The sequence below is a fragment of the Sylvia atricapilla genome, chromosome 15 (genome assembly GCF_009819655.1).
Source record: "Sylvia atricapilla isolate bSylAtr1 chromosome 15, bSylAtr1.pri, whole genome shotgun sequence".
In the NCBI taxonomy this organism is placed as follows: Eukaryota; Metazoa; Chordata; class Aves; order Passeriformes; family Sylviidae; genus Sylvia; species Sylvia atricapilla.
This window is the reverse complement of record NC_089154.1, coordinates 13,643,041-13,663,102: the sequence shown is the minus strand read 5'-3', so window position 1 is coordinate 13,663,102 and position 20,062 is coordinate 13,643,041. Positions and strand designations below refer to the sequence as shown.

Below are 20,062 nucleotides of genomic sequence, written 5' to 3'. Positions count from 1 at the left end.
AGCAGTAACAAGCAGTTCAGGAGAAAGAAAAGTCAGTAATTTTTTCATGTCAGACTACTCAGGAAATTGAGGGACTACTTACTTAAATCCAGAACATCATCTGCCTTTATCAGATCTCCTTCCCTTGTGAGTGGTAACTGAGTTTCCAGCTCACCCTGCAAGTGCAGGGACAGTGAACGGAGCATAAAGAAAACTCTGATTGCCTGGAGAAATTAAAGAAAAGGGTGTTAGAATATTTTTACACCCAATATTACATACTTAAACAGAATCTTACAAACATATACTGGCTTTTACAACCCTCAAGTTTGCTGTCCTACAGTAAATCTTTTTAGTACATTTCAAATTAAAAATGAAATTTTAAGACATTTTGAATTGACAAAGTAGAATGTAATTTCCAACTTAGTTAAAAGAAAGACATGAAAGAAGCTGAAACATGCTCTTCATTTTCAGTGAGGTAGAAGCAGCAGAGCTTTTGTCTCACTGGCACATTTACACACATTGTGACTGACAGGGAAACAATTACAGGAGCTGTTTAAGCAAAAACAATAATCTTGGAATATTTTTCTTTATTTATTATTTTAAGACTGACTGTATTTGCAATACTTCTATGCTACAGACTCCTACACAACCCACCTTCAGAGCGTCTCACATTTTGCATTTAAAACAGTAATAACTTTTCTGGCCAAGTCTAGCTAAGAGGCCTACAAGTTAGAGGGAAGCAGTGGGGATTTCTGCATTTTAATATGCTGTGCTCACCAAAACTAGCCACATGTAATGTAACATTCTTCATAATTTATATTCTCAGGAGGTCTTTATCAGTGTAAACCATTCTGAAGGCTTCAACAGTCCCAAGAAACTTTCAACAGCTGCTCTGTGAAATGAATATGGCTAGTTTTGATTTACAAATCTACGACATATGGTATGCAAAGACCCAAAGTGTCAAAGAACAATCATTTTATTAGCCACATTTTGAAAGGCACCATTTATAATCCTCTTCCCCTTCAAGGAAAATATAAAACCCCATTTTTTATTATTTCCGGTGTTCTGCTTTTTAAGAGTTTCCTACACAGTAATTCTGTGGCATACTGTAAACTCACTGCTGCCTTACAGTAACAGCATTGAATTCATGAACAGCTGCAGTGCCCAGAAACTCCCAGATTACAGGAAGTATTAGGAAAAACAAATCTAAAGTGCTTTAAAGGAAAACCCTTCACTCCTCTATTTTTAAAATCAACAGAAGGGTGGCTCCTGTGAAGCAGAACTGTGAGTGCTTGGCCAGCTCTCTAGTGGCAGTGCTTCCAGAAATTTCTGGCAGAACAGGGATGAAGAGAGGGAAGCCATGTATCAGGTTTTTCTATGAAATGACCCCAAAGCAATGGCTTTGGGATACTCCTGGAATTTAACAGGGCAATATGATTACACGGAGCAAATGACGTCAAGGGTATTGAACAAAAATATGATAATAGTACTATTTAATTCATGAGAACAGTCACTTTAGAATGCAAGATGATCCCTCCCATTTAGGCAGACTGCATTCTAACATATTTACTGAAATTATACAGGATTACTATAAAGCAGTTTTCCTACTGGGTGCTTCAAGAAGAATTCACAGTACTGAGTTTTAAATTGTCCAAATTCAATCAAGAACAGGAAAATCTTGGCATTTCTGGTAACCCAAAAGTTAAACCCAAGAAGGGTTTTGGTTCTGGCTTTTTTTTTTTTTTTTTCATTTGGAGGGCAACCATCACTCAGGTTTCACTTATCTTCCCCCTCAAACCTCTTCCTCCTAGACTACATTAATTTTTATCACATTCATTTCCGATAAAACTAATGGCACTCATCTCCAAACATGCACTCACATTTACTGCAGAACAAAGTACAGGAGTAGAAAATAAAATTTGAACTTTAGCCTTTGCAAAAAAAAAAAAAAATTAACACGAACATTAGATAAAATGGGAACCATGCCGTGCTTCCTACAACACTGACAGCCCTCAGTTTGTTACCAGTATCAATATATTGTGCCTAACACATTTTATCTCAACAAAACAACTGAAAAGTTCTATGGCCTGGAATTCTTTTGGCTGACTTTTGGGTTTTTTTGTTAACTTGGAAAAAATATGGATTTCTACCTTCATTAAAGAGTTATGCATTATAATGCTGATTTCCTCATTTATAAACACATTCCATGTGCAAAGAAACAGCAATTTGCAGGGAAACTTGACACTTATTACACTCCCATGGAAAAGCGTTCTTAGTACTTCAAAAACTTCTCACCAAGTGAGGTTTTTGAAAGCTTCTCCTAAAGTTGTTAAAGAGAAGAGCTGCCACTTGGAGGGACTTTCTAGAGCAAGGAAGTAAGAGCCTAACAGTTAAGAACTCACAATATAATCAAGGTTCACTTGCTAGTGAAATAAAACTTGAGAACTCTTTTGAATTATGTTGGAGCACGCTCAGAATTGAATCTTTTTCCATTTGAAACCATTATTAGGACTTCAGCAGGTCGAGTGGCAGCAGCAATGTCACCAGGTACAGGTGAGTCCAGCGTTTTGTCGTGGCAATTCAGCCAAGTGAGGCTGAAGGAAACAGCACAGAACTGAGGAGACACTAAACCCCGAGTGCAGTGTCACTGGGGAAGGAGCACCAACAAAGGATCATTCTGGGAATTCTTGCTGATGATAGAGACCCTTTCATCCCAAAGGATCTATAGGAATATTTGTATTGATTTTTTAATTTCCACCAACAGAAGTTAAGCTATTCCTTATTTTAGCACATAAAAATCCTGGAACAGCCATTTCCCACTAATGTGCATTTCTAAGCATCCCTCTGTTAAATGTATCAGAGAGAATTCCAGGAAGCATTTCTGCTCTCTAAGAATAATACTTTTTAACATAGAATACAGTGAATTATCAGACAGCTTGCTGTGGTAACAAAAGCTGTGTGGTTTATAAGCAATAAAAACAAACCTTTCCAGAAGATTCCTGGAAATGTGTTTTTTTTTTCTTCATGAGTACTTGAATAGACTTACATAGTACACTTCCATAAATGCAAAGAAGCTCAGAGGACAGCACTTTCCAAATCATGATTTTGTGCAGTAATATCTCTTAGACTTACTGATCCTGCAAGGCTTCCAGGACACAGCCAGGTAAGGGCCAAGAACTGATGAACCAAGATTGGAAATAAGGATGTATTCGTTCAGATTACGTCAGTCACAAAAATAGATACTTTAATGGTTTTCTCCTTATCCTAAATCTCTATCACTAGTTACCTTGGCAAGATGAACCCTCAAATCAAATTAAATCTTTTGCCATGTCTAGATATACAAGCAATAAAAAGCGAGTCAGTCTTCCATGGAGATTGTTAGTACAGGAATACAACTGAGAGACAGACTGAGATAGCAGATCACAAAAGAAACTGACAATATATTGAGTGTCATCAAAATACCTTTGTATGTAGCTTTCTGCATAGTCTGAAAAATTTAAATCCCAGTGCAAGAACTTGTTGCATTCACTAGACACAAGAAATCAGAGAAGTTTCTCCTCTGGAGCAGGTAATTATTATATACTCTACACAGATCTGTCTTCACCAAGCTTTTATGATTTTGTGGATGAAGCTTCCAATCGAGCAGTTTTCAAAGAAAAGCATTTGTATTCCTAGAATTGCTTAACGGTTTTGGCACCATTTTGTCATGAGCAAATGTAAGAAAAATAAGTCTTACTCACTCTTCGTGTTCTTTCCACATCTCCACAAGGCAACCTTTTCACAAAATCAATCCCAGTCAGTGGTGTCCCCGTTGGGGGCAGCAAGATTGAGGCATCCATCATCAAGTATTCCACATTCATAGGTTTCATCTATAAAAATATTTTGGCATTGATTACTATACAGAACAACAAGCATTTGCCTCTTTAGTTTCAATTACAACTCATTGCATATTCTAAAATTCTGAGAATTTTAATACCATGTCTTATTAAAGGTCCTTACATGCAATCTCTCGTTGTTCCCAGACACAATACCAAAGTTCTCACACAAATAAAACACAGGAAAAACTCCAGGATTACAAAAGAGGTATTTCCCAAACACCAAAAACCTAATTCTACCAGGTTTGATTTTAAGTTTTGACTTAAACTTGTGGCTACTTAATCACAAGGAAGTGTCTCATAAGTTTTTCTCCAAAAAGAACTTTCTCAAAACTTGCCAGGCTTCAGATATGTATAGAAGATTCTCATATTGTTTAGGGGGAAAAAAAAAAACAACCCAGTGTCCAATTTAGTAGGCTGACACAATTTTTGTATACTCAATTTTAGAAAGTAATGCAAGTTTATTAAATAAAGAGCTGTGAAGTGTCATGTAAGTAATTTATGTAAGTATAGACACAAATTCTCAGAGACAAAACCACCACCCACATTTCATTATTCTACTCCCAGAAAAAAGGCCCATCAGCTATCAGCACTTTTTCTTGTTCTTTTGCAGTAGCTGGGTTTGAGGATTCACCAGGAGAGAAGGGGTCTCACTTACTGTCATACTCCGGTATTCATCTTCAAACATATCCAGAAAGATTTCTTCTCCCTGCCAAAAGAAAGAACATGGACATCCCATGAAGCCTTGCTGTTTGGGGCTGTTAGGTTTGGCTCTGTACAGTGTCTGTGAAGGGAGGCCAGGGCTGCAGGGCACTGCTGGGAGAACATTTTGGAAAGGGAGAGATTCCTCTGCAGCTCCTGGAGGACCGTGGTGGAGCAGGTACCAACCCTACAGCAGCAGGTGTGCTCTGAAGGAGCTGCAGTCTGCAGGATCCACACTGAAACAACTGCAGCCCATGGAGGAGAGGATCCACACTGGGGCAGGGGAAAAGTGTGAGGAGGGACAAGCAACAGAGAAGGTCCTTAATTCCCACTGTCCCCACACCACTCACAGGGGGACAAGGCTGAAGAGCCAGGAATGAAGCTGAGCCTGGGAAAACGGAGAGATGGGGGACAACAGTGTTTTACTTTGCCTTCATTTCTCATTATTTAAATTTATTTTTGTTGGCAACACAGTAATTTCTGTGAAGTTGAGTCTGTTTTGCCCATGACTGTAATTGCCAAGTGACCTCCCTGTTCTTTATCTTGACAAGATATCCTATTGTCCCTCCATCCTGTTGAGGAAGGGCAGTGAGAGAACAGCTGAGTGGACTTGGAGCAGCCAGCCATGGTCAACCCACCACAAGTTACTTATTTTTTGTAAGCCACATTGAACAAACATCCTTCAAGAGAATTCTAAGAAAAACAGGAAGATATTTCAGACACTTGAAGTCTGTCACGGATTTATGGCTCCTTATATAGAAGTTAATGCCTAGGGCTAAAAAAAAATTAATTTCTTTCCTTGTTTACAAAGCACAAGTAAAAAGCTGCAAGGTTTCCAATAAGAAAAAGGAAAGTAAAACTTTAGATCATAGTTTCAGATATGATACAAGCAAAAAGTAATGTTAAAACCAAACATATTCCATATAAGAATCAATGATAAACCTGATCTCCAGTACAAAACTTAATCTTCCAACAGCCCTTTGTGACATATGTCAGAGTGGCATGAGAAGGGTGGAAAGGAGAGGAATTCTCCAAGAGAACACTTCCTTCTCTCACACAAATTTGGAGCTCCCATCTCAATAAAGGTGCTGCTTTGGTTGCTGTGTGAAGACTGGGCTGAAAACATTCCCAATATGCAAAGACCTTTTTCTCACAGCATTTTGCATATTTACCTTATAGAAACGACGAAGGAGATGAACACTTTCCTCTCTTGCACCCTAGGAATGAGAAAAATGCATTTCAGGGAATACCTGCACCACTCACTTATTAGTCACATTAAAAAGCCCACCCAAAAAGTAATACAGAAGAGATCCTGACCCAAGGCCTTAATCCCAGAATTTGATGGAATACAGTTCTTGTACCCATGAAAATGCAGCTTATGTGAGTTTATTATTTGTTATTTCAAAAGTGTTTTTCTTTACGTTATTGAGATGGATAATGTACAAATTTCAGAGAAACACTGAAACAAAACTGCTTGAGAAGTCACAATTTAAAACAGCAGAGGTGAGAACAGATCATAAATTATGATGCTCACAGCACAGAGCTACCAATGCAAAGATGTTCTAGAAGACCAAATTTCACATTAAGGCTCATTGCAATCAGAAATAAAACAAGTTTGTTCAACTATATTACAAGACTCAGACACCAGTAATGCAGTGACTGGCAGTTTGAAACAAAATACTCACCTCAAGACAATCAAGGTGAACACTTTTTATGATCCTGCCATTTTTAGAAAACACAAGCTGCTTCAGCAACAGGCAGCCAAGTTCTAAAGTTGCTAAACGAATTTTCCCATCTGTGAAAAAAAATTTCAAATTTTTCAAATTTCAAAAATTTCAAACTTTCAAAAATTTCAACAATACAAAATATCAGAAGTTTAGTTACAGCTCTTCTCATCATCCCATGTTCTTTAATGTTTCTATTCTCCCTGCAACTGTCCAACTTTGCTCCTCTGTCACAGCACCCACCTGACAGGGATGAGTGCTGATGCTGCCTTACAATGCTGATGGCTATAAAGAAAAAGAACTGGAACAGTAATTTAAAGTCGAAGAATTTAAAGTAGCAGAACCATTCAGTAAGAAGGCAAAGATTAATACTCCTGAACAATAAGCCCAAATATTGGGGTTTGCTGCCTTTGTCCATCTGCAGCACAGGCTGAATTACACTAAAATTACAAAAGGATCCCAGACATTTGGGATGGATGAAGTCACAAGGTGAAAGGATGCTTTGCATACAGCACATTAATAAGGCACAGCTTTTCTTTGAAGAGAGAAAAGGAGATGTTCTATACAGAATGCAGCAAGTTGAATAAAAATCCCCTATTTCCACCTTTGCCCAGCACTCCTCTCCCCAGACATGCCTTTATTTAAATAAACACATTTTCATTTGCACTCCTTCCTGCTGCTGTAGGTACAAACCCTTCATATATAAACATGTTTTTTATCTCTGACACATCAGTAAAGTTAATATGCTGTAGATCAGTTTTGCAAGTCAAACAAACATTAGATTTTTATGCTACATACATTCAAAAATTTGCTATTGTGTCAGTTTCCGGGGAAAACCAGCTCCACCCACTTAAAGTTTTAAGGGGAAAAGTGCAAGGAGGAGAGGTGTGAATTGAACAAAAATCGTATAGAATAGGTCATGGAACATTGTAACCCTCGTTTCACAGAAAAAAAAAAGGAAGAAAAAAATCCCACATTTTCTGCAAAACACTTCAGCACTGAAGATACTATTTGAATTTTAAAAAAGGTATGGGAAAATTTGCTACCACCTAGAGGTGACAGACAAAGGACTGTTCTGTGCAAGGGACACCATAGTTTTCAAGACCATTTCTCCACTGGAAATATTTTTACAAGCAAAGGTGCCACAGATCATATTTTCAGGACGAAATCCATTAAGCTGGAACCACTCAAAATCTCAATTTCTGTTTATTCAAAAGTGCAGAAAGTAGGAATTAAGACAAGAAATCCTTGTATAGTTCTGAATATAAAAACAACTACTCAGTACAAATCCAGAGTTTCTGGCTCCTCACCAACCCAGGAAAAATTGATAGCTGTCTTTCACAAAACATATCTAAATACTGCTCAAGGAGCATGCTGAACAATCACCTTCCCCTCAAAGACAAGAGGCTAAGTGGCTTTTTTTCATCTTCAAAAATTTCACCTTGGAAGGAAAAACAAACCCTGGCAAAGCAGTACCTGGCTGTGCAGCATAACTCATTATCCTGATGAGTCTTTCTGCAAGGACATGATTATACGAATTTCTCTCTTCAGCATGTTGAGCTGGAAGTTGAATTCTCTCCAGCTTGACAGAGTCAAGTCCTTTCACGGGGGTGAAGGGGAAAAAAGCAAATTAGAAAACAGGAGTGTGCTCCGAGGCAAGTGTTTAACAGACCACAGCAGTTTTCTCAGAAGAGAACAATTAGCAAGATAGCTGTGACTTTGTATTACAGGGAAAAGGAGGAACAATAGAGATCAAACACATGGATAAATCCCTGAAATTCTCAGCCTTAAATGGGGTCTACTGCTGAAAACACTCAAATCCTGAAGTGGCTGGTGAACTGCAAATGATCTTGCTGCTTCTGAAAATTCTCAGATTATTTGTCTGAATCTAAATCAAATCAAAGTCAAGCCATACATCTGGAGAACACAATGGCTAAAGGGGAGAAGATCAAAGTCTGATTTTAAATTCTGGTTTGGTAGCTAAGTAATCTGTTCATATACATTCAAAAGAAATGGGAATTTTATTTTGTAGAGGCCCCATTTACTATCCTCTCCAACACAAATAAAATTTTCACTGACTCGTTATATAAGGAAACTAATCCCATTTTTCTTTAACATACTCCTCTAAAATATCCAAGTTACTTCTCAGAAAAGACTAGTTTGCTGGGAGACCTCTTAAAACAATACACAGTTATGGATTGTGGGGATCTCCTTGGCCCATTCTGAAGAACAGCAATAAACAACCCCATAAACCAGAAGATGACTATTGAGATTACAGTTTCTTCCCACCACGGCTGGAACAGCTAATTCTACAGTACAATACTTACCTTTGTTGTGTGACATTGCATATAAAAGACAGAGCACAAAGAGGGCATAGTAATCATCTTCAGGACAGTCCAGTGCATTATAGACCATATCAAGAAAAGGCCTGTGGACAGCAGTAATTTAGAAACAGTTAAAAAAAACTCACAGAAAAATGGGTAACTATACTATGAGGCTAATGGAAGAGGCAAATTTACAGTAATTCACATTTTCAGGCATTACAACAAAAGAGTTCTGTTACAGAGTTTCTGTTGCAGAGCACTCAGATTACAGCCGTGCTTTGTGTTTACATACTGACAATAATTCTGAGTTTTAACAGGATTTATTACATAATACTTTCCCAAGAATTGATTGTTCAAACATTTACTGGGTTGTTTGTAGCCTGTTTAATAAGCATACAGAAGCATTGCAGAGCTTGCTGTAAGTGAATACGTAAGTAAATTTAAGGAGCTGCTATCACTGTTGTATAAAACAGACTCCTTTAAAACTTGTGGCTAAACAGAGTTGAAAAGTTCTTATTATTACAAGTAAGTGCTTTTCCCAGAAGTTTGGAGGAAGCTAAGTTGTTCTAAAACAACCATTTTAATCCAACAGTTATAGGAAAGAAAAATGAACTAGGGGGGAATATTTAAAGAGGAAAGAAAAACTTTGGATTGAAGATGAGCTTTATTTTCCTGAGTCTAAACATGTGTGACCTATGACACATATACGGGAAGTTACCAACAGTATTCACCTTTAAATTCACCTTTTCTTTACCTGTACCTTGGAAAGACAACAAAAGTCAGTGTAATCCAGAAGGCATTTGGACACATCAGATATGGCTGAGATTCAGCTGATATTAGCACAGATATGACAAGGAGCTTCACTTCTGGTCTTAAGCTAGCTTGCATCCAGTCAGTTGTTCAAGTTCAGAGCACAAGCCAAAACTAAATATATTTTCCCAACTGGCCCAGACAAACAAATGGTAGGTCAGGGAAGCGTCACAGTCATCAGAAGATGACAGTGTGGAAGCCCAAGTGGAAAGGGTTTATTCCTATCTTTTACACTATACTCTAACAGTGAAAGGAAAAATATCGTCACATTATCTAAACTGCATTCAGAGAAAAGGCATTAACATGGAAGTCACAGAAGCCAAGACATTTTGCTGTGTTCAGGCCTAGCAGACAAGCAGCAGGCTCTACAAACTCACTGCTGTGGTTCCTGGGGGTCAGAGGGGCTGTCAGAGGCCAGGACACAACACATTCAATCCCCTCATTGCAGAACTGCAGCACTCTCATGGTCACACAGAGTGTGTCCCTGGAAAGCCACAGCACCCAGGGCAGAACAGTGCACCAGAACTTCCCAGCAGCCCCAGGCACACTGCACTGAGTGTTCTCTCTCACTGACAGAGGCAGTGAGCAGAACCCAGCCCCAGGCACACTGCACTGAGTGTTCTCTCTCACAGAGAGGCAGTGACCAGAACCCAGCCCCAGGCACACTGCACTGAGTGTTCTCTCTCACTGACAGAGGCAGTGAGCAGAACCCAGCTCCAGGCACACTGCACTGAGTGTTCTCTCTCACTGACAGAGGCAGTGAGCAGAACCCAGCCCCAGGCACACTGCACTGAGTGTTCTCTCTCACTGACAGAGGCAGTGAGCAGAACCCAGCCCCAGGCACACTGCACTGAGTGTTCTCTCTCACAGAGAGGCAGTGAGCAGAACCCAGCCCCAGGCACAGTGCACTGAGTGTTCTCTCTCACTGACAGAGGCAGTGAGCAGAACCCAGCCCCAGGCACACTGCACTGAGTGTTCTCTCTCACTGACAGAGGCAGTGATCAGAACCCAGCTCCAGGCACACTGCACTGAGTGTTCTCTCTCACTGACAGAGGCAGTGAGCGGAACCCAGCCCCAGGCACAGTGCACTGAGTGTTCTCTCTCACTGACAGAGGCAGTGAGCAGAACCCAGCCCCAGGCACACTGCACTGAGTGTTCTCTCTCACTGACAGAGGCAGTGATCAGAACCCAGCTCCAGGCACACTGCACTGAGTGTTCTCTCTCACTGACAGAGGCAGTGAGCAGAACCCAGCCCCAGGCACACTGCACTGAGTGTTCTCTCTCACTGACAGAGGCAGTGATCAGAACCCAGCTCCAGGCACACTGCACTGAGTGTTCTCTCTCACTGACAGAGGCAGTGAGCGGAACCCAGCCCCAGGCACACTGCACTGAGTGTTCTCTCTCACTGACAGAGGCAGTGAGCAGAACCCAGCCCCAGGCACACTGCACTGAGTGTTCTCTCTCACTGACAGAGGCAGTGAGCAGAACCCAGCTCCAGGCACACTGCACTGAGTGTTCTCTCTCACTGACAGAGGCAGTGACCAGAACCCAGCTCCAGGCACACTGCACTGAGTGTTCTCTCTCACTGACAGAGGCAGTGACCAGAACCCAGCCCCAGGCACACTGCACTGAGTGTTCTCTCTCACAGAGAGGCAGTGAGCAGAACCCAGCTCCAGGCACAGTGCACTGAGTGTTCTCTCTCACAGAGAGGCAGTGAGCAGAACCCAGCCCACACCATTCCCTGCTCAGCTCCTGCCACAGCAGCACCTCTGCGCATTGCTGAGCTGGGATTAGGCTCCTCTACCAGAAATGCCACCAGCAGTGACCCCTCTTTGCCCAAGTTCAACACTGCTCCAAGGGCTGAAGTCAAATTGCCACATATTGTAGACCTCAAAAGTTCCTCGAGTAACTACTCGAGGAAAAACAACCTAAAGAATTGTTGAAAACAAGCCAAGAGAGCCTTCAGGTTCCCTAAGCACTGAACAAGCCCAACAGGCCCCATGGCACCCTCAGATGGAGGGGCTTTTCACTGCATAAAATGAACTCAGCTTCGGGGTCTAAAGAACAAAGAGGACCAAGATACTAAAATACTTAAATCCAAGATAACATTTGGTTCATTTTCCGACCAACAGCAAATAGTAAACAACCTAACCATAACCTATAATACAAAAATACTATTTAACGGAATTTTATTAAAGCCAATGTTTTACCAGGTCAAAGCTGCTGAGGTATCAGTAGTTGTTCCATTAACACCAGTATTACACAGTATTAAATGACTTCTGTGATGTCTAATGCATTTTTCATTGTTTTCCCCCACATCCTAATTAGATTCATGAAATTACGAAACTTGAAAAAAACATTACAGCAGCAAGATGCACCATTTTCATTCCAGAAGGTTCTTCACAGCATCTATTGGCATTATCTGTCTCAGCCACAATAACCTGAGGCTGAAACAACTTCCAAGAATCCCCCTCAACAATGTTCCTCATTTAGACTAAATACACAACAGACCCAGAAAAACTTCAGCCTAAGAAAACAGCAACAGAAGCCACAACACAGCACCAAGATTTGACATGCTTTGGAAAAAACTTTACTGTGCAGCATTTCATAAAAGGAAGCTAATTTAAAACATGTCTTTAAGCTTAAACTTTCCAGTAGTGAGGCCTATCAAAATAACATTACACCTAAAATACTTAAGCTTTTTCTTTTGTTTTTTTGCAGTAGGAAAAGGGCTAAGGGAAATGAGAAGCTTGACTTAAGCTTTTACAGCTGCAGATTTTTAACTGCCATCTGTGCTGTTTTCCATTTATTTTTCAACAACTACTGGGGACTGTTTTTAAAAAAAAAATCCCCACTTTTCATGGTAAGTATTTTCAAATCTATTTCTCAACTCTGTAAACATTTGTTTCATTTACTAGTCTTTTAATAAGGGCTTGATAGAAGCAGCAGATCAAATGCCCTATGGGTGCTCCTCAAATAATTTATTTTTGTAGAGTATGTCCACAACTGAAGACTGCAACACACCAGTGACCACTGTCACCACAATTAATGACTGGTGATAAGAATAATTAATGATTACTCCAGGTGTGGAAGCAGTTCCAGCATGGCAGAGATCACACATTCCACTCCCACACAGTACCTTATCCACAAGGCTCAGTGACTCCAACCAGTGCAGGAGAAACTACACATTCTGGAGCAAGCCTCTTGAGAAATTTAGCTGCTGTTTCAAATACTATACTTGGCATACAACACAGTATCTTAAGCTACAGCAATCCACTGACATTTAAAGAAAAATAGCACACAAAACAAAGGCCAGAATTGACCTATACAAGGTATATCCTTATATTAAAACTATTTTTAGCTCTGCACATCCTTCTGATGTTGCTTATTTTTAGGAAAGGTGCAGAATGCTGTGAGACCACACCTGCAGATGAAGAGAGGCCTGAACTGCAGACATTTGCCAAATGCACTGGCAGCTCACTTCTAAGCATTCTGCACTTTTCAAGACCTGAACATCCCAGTCACTTTAGTATTCCATGCACTCACTGCCAATTTCTTTCTAAAAGCCATTTGGCACATATTTTAGTCAAATTATCAATAATCTAGAACAATGTGTTTTAAAGCCAGTTCAAGTCAAGGTTCAATTTCACTTTTACAATGAAATTAAATGTTATCTTTATTAATGAATGTAATCTAAACTACAAAGCTATAATGGAGACACAATGAAATTCTGGGAACAGCAGGCAGCATTTCCCAAGTTTAAAAATAAATTTTAAATCCTATCAAACATATGCATTTCCCCAATGGACACATTTGCAATTACTTTTGTGTCAGGCACATTTGGTTTCTTAACATTCTATTAACAGGAATGCAAAATCCCTCGTGAGAAGGTGTCTTAGGGGAACTCAATATATCCAAGCTGAAATTTTGAAGTCAGGACAATTTCTGCTCCCAGAAACACTTATGATCTGTATTTCCAGTAGAAGTTTCCAATAACCCTAAAACATATTAATGGACCCTGGAAACAGTGTGAAGGTTACAAGGGTTTGCCTGTAATTACTAAAATTCTACCAATTCAGCCCTGAACTGAGGAATTTTCCTTGTGTTTTCCTTAGAGGTGCATACAAAATGGACAAATGCAACCATAAATGTAATTAATAAAACTCTATCTTAATGTAGAGGTTTAGGAAATTATGGGATAGAAACATTTATATTCTATTTTTGTCATGTTAATATTGGGTAATTTAACTTTACCAATTTAATGCATCACAACTGCCATAAAGAAAAGCACAAACTACAAAGGAACAGGATAATTTCCAAAACTAAGCAGGGGAGAGGCAACACCTCACTTTTGTATTGATTCACTCACTTGTGATCCAGAAAAAACCCTGCAGTTTTCACTTGAAGCAGATTTGAAACATCCCTTTAAGAAAAGCAAAATGTTTAAGGGGAGGGTAGGTGAGGAAGTAACTCAGCAAAATCTTTTACAGTTCCTTTGTACCTGTTCCAGTTTGTCATCTCACTCCCAGAAGCAGCTGCACTCTTTTCTTCATCTGTTGTATTCTGTTCAGTCACAGCAGAGATAGACAGCTCTGACAGCTTACATCTCTCCATGATTACCATCTCTATTTCTAAAAAACCAAAACATACCACCACAATTTCATATTTTTAACAAAGTTATTACAAGCTCCTCTGTATTTTCTGTTTGGCATAAAAACATCTTATGCATCTATATATAAAGATGTATAAACCATTACCTCAGAAAGGTTAATGAACAGATGTAGGCAATTTTTTTTCCCAGTAAAGAACTTGGCTTACATTTCTTGTAAGGAATGTAACACTATGAGAAATTTATACATATATATAAAATATGTAAAGAAAACATACATATAACTTTGGCAAATAAACAAGCCACAGCAAGCTCCCTTCCCACGCAAACCACAGGAAGAAAAGCCATAGAACCTCTTTCTGAAAAAAAGATTTGTGACAGAGCTGGTGAGATTGGGGCATGGGTGGACATCAGGTTTCACTGAGGGTGTAAAGAGGCTCTATAGCTGCAGCAAACAGGACACATGGCCCCCAGTGATTCACACCTACTGACTTTTTCAGTAGAACAAACAAATTTTGCCTTTGTTTAGGAATTTGGACAAAGATTACAACTAAATGCACCAGTTTAAACAGCAGATTATTTCAGATTTTCTTCAAATCATGGTGGAAAACACACCATTAGTTATCTGACACCATTAAAGGAAAGCTTTCTCAAACAGACTGTTTACCTAAATCTAAGCTCAGTCATGTTTGGACAGGACTGTCAAAGCACAACACTCTTGTTTTCAACTGCTTGCAGGCACTCCTGACATATTTTTCTCAATTTATGTTTAATGTAAATAGTAGGACTTATGTACATCCTTCTCAAAGTAACTAACCATATAATAAACAGGTAAAATTTGCTGTAAGACCACTCATCCTATAAAAGCAATTCTTCTTAGGTTTGTGCTCCATCAAAAATCCTGAAAACGTCCAACTAAAAAAAAAAAAAACCCAAACATCTAAGAGTTAAAAATATTTTCTGTTTCAAACTATTTAATATCATATATTATTTTATCATTGAAATTTGCATGGAATCCTGCTGACCATCTTGCAAAGGTGAAGTGGCTGCAGCTCTGCCTTTACCACAAAAGGACAAGCTATAAAGTTGTCAAGCTTGTGTTTATCAGGTGCCCATGACCACTGACACTGAGGTGCAAGGCACACGCTGTGATAAAGGCCAACAGGCAGATATGAGCACACTTTCATAGCTTTTCATCAGATTAGAAGTACAAGTTCTCACAGCATGACCTAACATGAGAAAAAAAATCCAGCCAAAGCCTTAAACAAATGTCACAGTCTCATGTTCTCTTGCTGCACTGGGTAAACAAGTCACGTAACAAATCACAGCTAGGTCCATTAGCAAACAAAAGTACCATTTTTCATGTACTAAATTGCAAGCACCATTTTTCTTGCTGGACTACTCACCCTCATTTTCAGTGCTTGTTCTTATGCCCTTTGAACTTGCTTCTGTACCTTTACTTTTATCAAGGTCATCTTGGTTATCTTCAGATCCTCTCTCCTCTTCATCTTCTTCGCCGACATTTTTGTAGTTGGGCCTTTTCTGCATCCTCTTCTTCCCTTTCTGTTTGTTAATTTCAAGAGACCTCTCAAGCGTTTCTGTAGGTTTTATGAAACATCTGATACTTGACTTTGCCTGTAAATTTGAAGAATTTACACTGAGTTACAGCAAGGCATTTTTAAGTGTAACTGATAAAGAAATTTCAGTTCATATAAAATGTAAATTAGCACACTATTCACAAATTTCAAATCCAGGTTAAAATACAAAATAGCAGTACCAAATCATCAGCAGCACAATTATTTCCAAAGTAATGCACCCCAAAGATTTATCATTAAAAAGTAGGCCTTATTGAGACGAGATGATGCAGATCTCTCTCATCACTACAAGTCTTAAACTGAAGGGGTGGAACAGACAATACACATAAAATTCAGACGCCTTTTGTACAAAAGGATAAAGGCAGCAAAGTCCTACATGTGTGGTGGCAGCTGTGTATTAATAAGAAACACACCCTTTTTAGAAGTACAAGGACCTTTTTAAAGCAACAAGGACAAAATCCAAAGCTCTGTGCTGTGAGATTTTGGGCTGGTTTTCTTTTTTTGGAGTCTTATGCTTCCCTCTACATCAAACTAATTCGTGCATCAACTAGGAACAAATGACATTGTCATTAACCCTTTTTGGGCCTCCAGACACGGACTTACCAAGTCTGGAAAACACAACTTCATTTGTTACACTTAATTTACTTGTGTTTTACACAAGGTTATCACAGGATAAGATGGCAAACCAACACCTCATTTTCCTGAGTATTAATCTGTAGAGCAAGAAAATAAATTGAGATGACAAATTTCTCCCAGAAGAAATGAAGTATTTCCAAGAGTGTGTCATCCTAACAACACAGAGCAATGGATTCTTACAGAGAATGACCAAGAAGCTCTGCAAATAGAAGTACTAACAAATTTGGTTTTTCACAATCCTGCAGCTTGTTTCTGAGCTCCCCTCTCCCTGGCCAGGCCTGCCAGCTGATCACCAGAGCACAGTACAAACACTGCTCAACCAAACCCCTCTGTCACTGAGAACTGAACACATGGGGAGCTTGCTGCCAGGTTTACACTAAACAAGACACCTACAGAAACCCCTTCCAGAGCTCAACACTTCAATCACATTTAGCTGATACTGCCTAAAGGGTAAAAGATTTAAGGGCAAGCAAGAGAAAAAAGAAGTAAACTAGAGTAAATACCAAACTGATTACATCCTCTGCCTTAGGTGAGTCAGCACAATAAGCACTCAAGATTACTGCATCAAAGAAACTCTGGGGGAAGAAGTTTGAAAAAAATCGTTCCCTTCACCTAGTTAGCAACATCTGTACATAAAAACAAGAAATTAAGAAAAGATCAGGGAAGAAGCTGTCTACAAGTTAAAGGGCCAAAATGATTCTCTGAATCTTCTGACATTTTGCAAATGTTTTATAGAAATATTGCTTAAGTGGCTTTACACTTGGCACTGAAACAAACCACATAGTGGGAAGACTTATTTTACAATACCAAAAAATCCCCACAATATGAAATTTACTTCACTTATGTCCCCCAATAACCTCTCTGATGGATTTTTTGTGTGATCCAACTGCAACACAGGAAGGTTATAAAATGACCAGTCTACCTTTATTGATGGCTTCTGGCCATCAACAGAAAAGCCTTCAGGAAAGGGCAGAGCACCTTAAGTCCTATTATTAAGGGCAATAACAGAAAAGCAGCATGCAAGTTTCATAATGCATTTTCCCCTTTCTGCATTCACTTCTTACTTCTGCATTGCTTCCTAGAACCTTGTAGCTACTTCTTTATGGAGAAAACATGTTCTTAACATCCCTGCATTTCTCACATGCTGTCAGCCACATGAGCAAAGGAACACAAGAGACCAGCAGACAGTAAACACTGAGCCATGATCTGTTCCAAGAAGGAGCTGTAGAAAAAACCCTACACAAATATTCTGTTCTGCTATATTATATATAGCAAGGCTATATATAATTTAAACACTCTCAAATCAGATTTAAAATTAATTTAGATAGCATTTGATTTATTATATAAGTTGATTATACAGCCTGAGGTATTGGTAGTTTATATCTTTAAAATGCCTTTCAACCACATTTTCAATAATGGTTTATCTTGTGCAACGTGTGATGGTAAAAGAAGACAATACCAGTAACACCTTTTACGGGAAGGAGAAAGTAGGTTAAAGAAGAAACAGGCACTGGGCAGAACTGGCCCACATCTGAATGATGCAGGAAAACAGATCTCACAGGAAGTAAGGTAAACCTTAGTGTGATATCTGACAAGTTTAAATACATTCTGCTGCCTACACATATTCAACTCTCATTGTGAGATAAAGGTTTGTATTTCTTCTGGTGATGCCTAAACCCAGAAATACAGGGAAAAAACAGGGAATGATGTGGAGAACTTGCTCACTGGAGCTCAGGTAATCACTACTGCTCAGTGATGTTCAGCAGATCTCCATGGGTAGGTTATTGCCAATTCATAAGATATCAGCGGTTACAACTGCTGGTCATTTTTTCCATAAATTGATTTCCAGTAAACAGTGTCATTTGTTCCTGTCGTGACAACTACCACTGCTCTTTGCCCTAAATAACTCAGGGTGTTTTGCATTTATACACAGCAACTGTGACCCTTCCCAGGTTTTGTTTTTAAGTGTTCTTTATTCAGTGTCCCAGCAAGAGGACATGAGACTCTGCATCTAGTAATCTCAGTCCTTACTCTGTACCTCATTCCACTTTAATTTATCTTATTAGAAAGATGAATATAGATATGAGGTTCTGGGTTTAGAAACTATGTGCTAGTTAGAAACTGCCAGTGACATTTCAACTTAAACGTATCAGGACATCTCAGTTACAACAGATGAGCAGTGTTAGGTACAGAGTGAGGGTTTAGAAATAGCTGCAGTTCACCACAATACACAGATATCCCAAAACAAGCAGCTTAGGACAGCATCAGAATGGTTATGACAAATTAGAACAGAAAGGAAGTAGTGAACAATAAATTTGCATCTGATTTAAGATAAAAAACAATTCTACATTCAGACTAAAAGTAAATTTAAAAATTTGCTCATCACTTCTCTTTAACAATTCTAAACTAACTTCTGAAGTAGCTTTTAGGATTCAATAGAAGCCTGCAATTTCTTTGCAACACGAAACACACAGCAATAACTGCAACGATCCTGATTCCCCTCACAGTCCAGGGAACAGCCCCTGGATTGCTTAACAACGCTCAAAAATCAACTTTCTACTCTATCAATTCCCATCACAGAGCAACAAGGAACTGCCTCACTTGACTTGACCGTGCCTTCATTTGCAGCAGGGAAGCCCCAGCAAAGCCTGCAGCAGCTGCTGCCAACAGCCCTGCAGAGCAGCCCCATCCACGGCTGCCCTCCTGGAAACCAGGCACGGAGCTCTTCTGCTGGAGATTCAGCCCCTCCTTCTGCACAGAACCCACCTCCACCGGGGCTTCTGACTGCCAGCCTTTCCCCTCCATGGTTTCACTGAACAGTGTGGCTGAAGTTACTGGAAATTAAGGTTTTTCCCATGGAAGTTTTTCCCTCTACCCGCTGCTCTGCACCCCCTGGAACACAGCTCCACCTCTGGCAGCCTCTCTAAGGGTCTCTTGTAGAAGGTTAATACCTCTCCTGTTCTAGTACCTGCTCAGGTACAACAGAACCCCCTGTTTACATCTTTAAGGCCAGTGAGGAACAGCAACCTAAACAGTATTACAAACTTGAGATGAACAGGAGTTTATAGGAAACCTCTAATATTCCTAACATGAGTTGAAGCACACAAACACATGCTATAGGTATTTTGTAACTCTGTACAGTAACCATGACAGGAAAAGAAAATCTCACTTCTGTAACAACTGCTACTCCACCCTCTTGCCACAAATTTCCTAGTAACAAAGCTTCTTCTGCACAAGTAACACACAACATTTAGTATGCAGCTAGCAGAACATCAGACATTTCCTAACAAAAGTAAGAGATTGCTTTATCTTAAAGCATTCAGTCAACTCTACCACAGTTTTTTCTAAATGTCAAGATCAACAGAACACCAGAACCTAGAAGCTCCTGGCCAAGATCAGTCCACACAGCTTCCAATGCTCAGTGAGAAGAAATCTGGAAACGTTGACGTATCTTGGAGGAATTGAAATGTATCTCCCCCCTTGAAACTCCCAGAGCTATAGCCACTGCTAGGAGAGAAGGTGCATGAGAACAAATCCATTGCTTGTTATAAATTAAACATTCAGGCAGCAGCTGCTGGCCACTCAGTCATTAGGGGGTATGTTCAATTTTTAGACAGAACTCCAGTCAGAGGCCTGTTACAGAATGGTCATGCCCCCCCCACCTGTTACCATCTCCAAAACAGGCCTTTAAAAGGCAACAAATAAGTATTACAAAAACTGTGAAAACCACAACAAAAGGGAAAATATTTTACACATGACACCTAGAAAACCAGTAACAGCAGCATCAAGCAACATTTACCCAGGGTTA

General features: G+C 39.6%; 1 protein-coding gene across 8 annotated transcripts in view; it reads right to left on the bottom strand.

The window, feature by feature from the left end:
• Nucleotides 1–20,062, bottom strand: part of CLEC16A (C-type lectin domain containing 16A) — a 60,977-nt gene that overhangs the window by 25,993 nt on the left and 14,922 nt on the right. For all 8 annotated transcript variants that reach the window (XM_066330271.1, XM_066330273.1, XM_066330265.1 and 5 more), the window contains 9 exons: nt 15,430–15,658; nt 13,916–14,045; nt 8,608–8,708; nt 7,757–7,879; nt 6,242–6,351; nt 5,729–5,773; nt 4,513–4,563; nt 3,720–3,848; nt 83–203 (listed from right to left, as the gene is read on the bottom strand). In XM_066330271.1, coding sequence (XP_066186368.1) covers nt 83–203; nt 3,720–3,848; nt 4,513–4,563; nt 5,729–5,773; nt 6,242–6,351; nt 7,757–7,879; nt 8,608–8,708; nt 13,916–14,045; nt 15,430–15,658 — 1,039 coding nt within the window. The remainder of the gene's footprint in view (nt 1–82; nt 204–3,719; nt 3,849–4,512; nt 4,564–5,728; nt 5,774–6,241; nt 6,352–7,756; nt 7,880–8,607; nt 8,709–13,915; nt 14,046–15,429; nt 15,659–20,062) is intronic.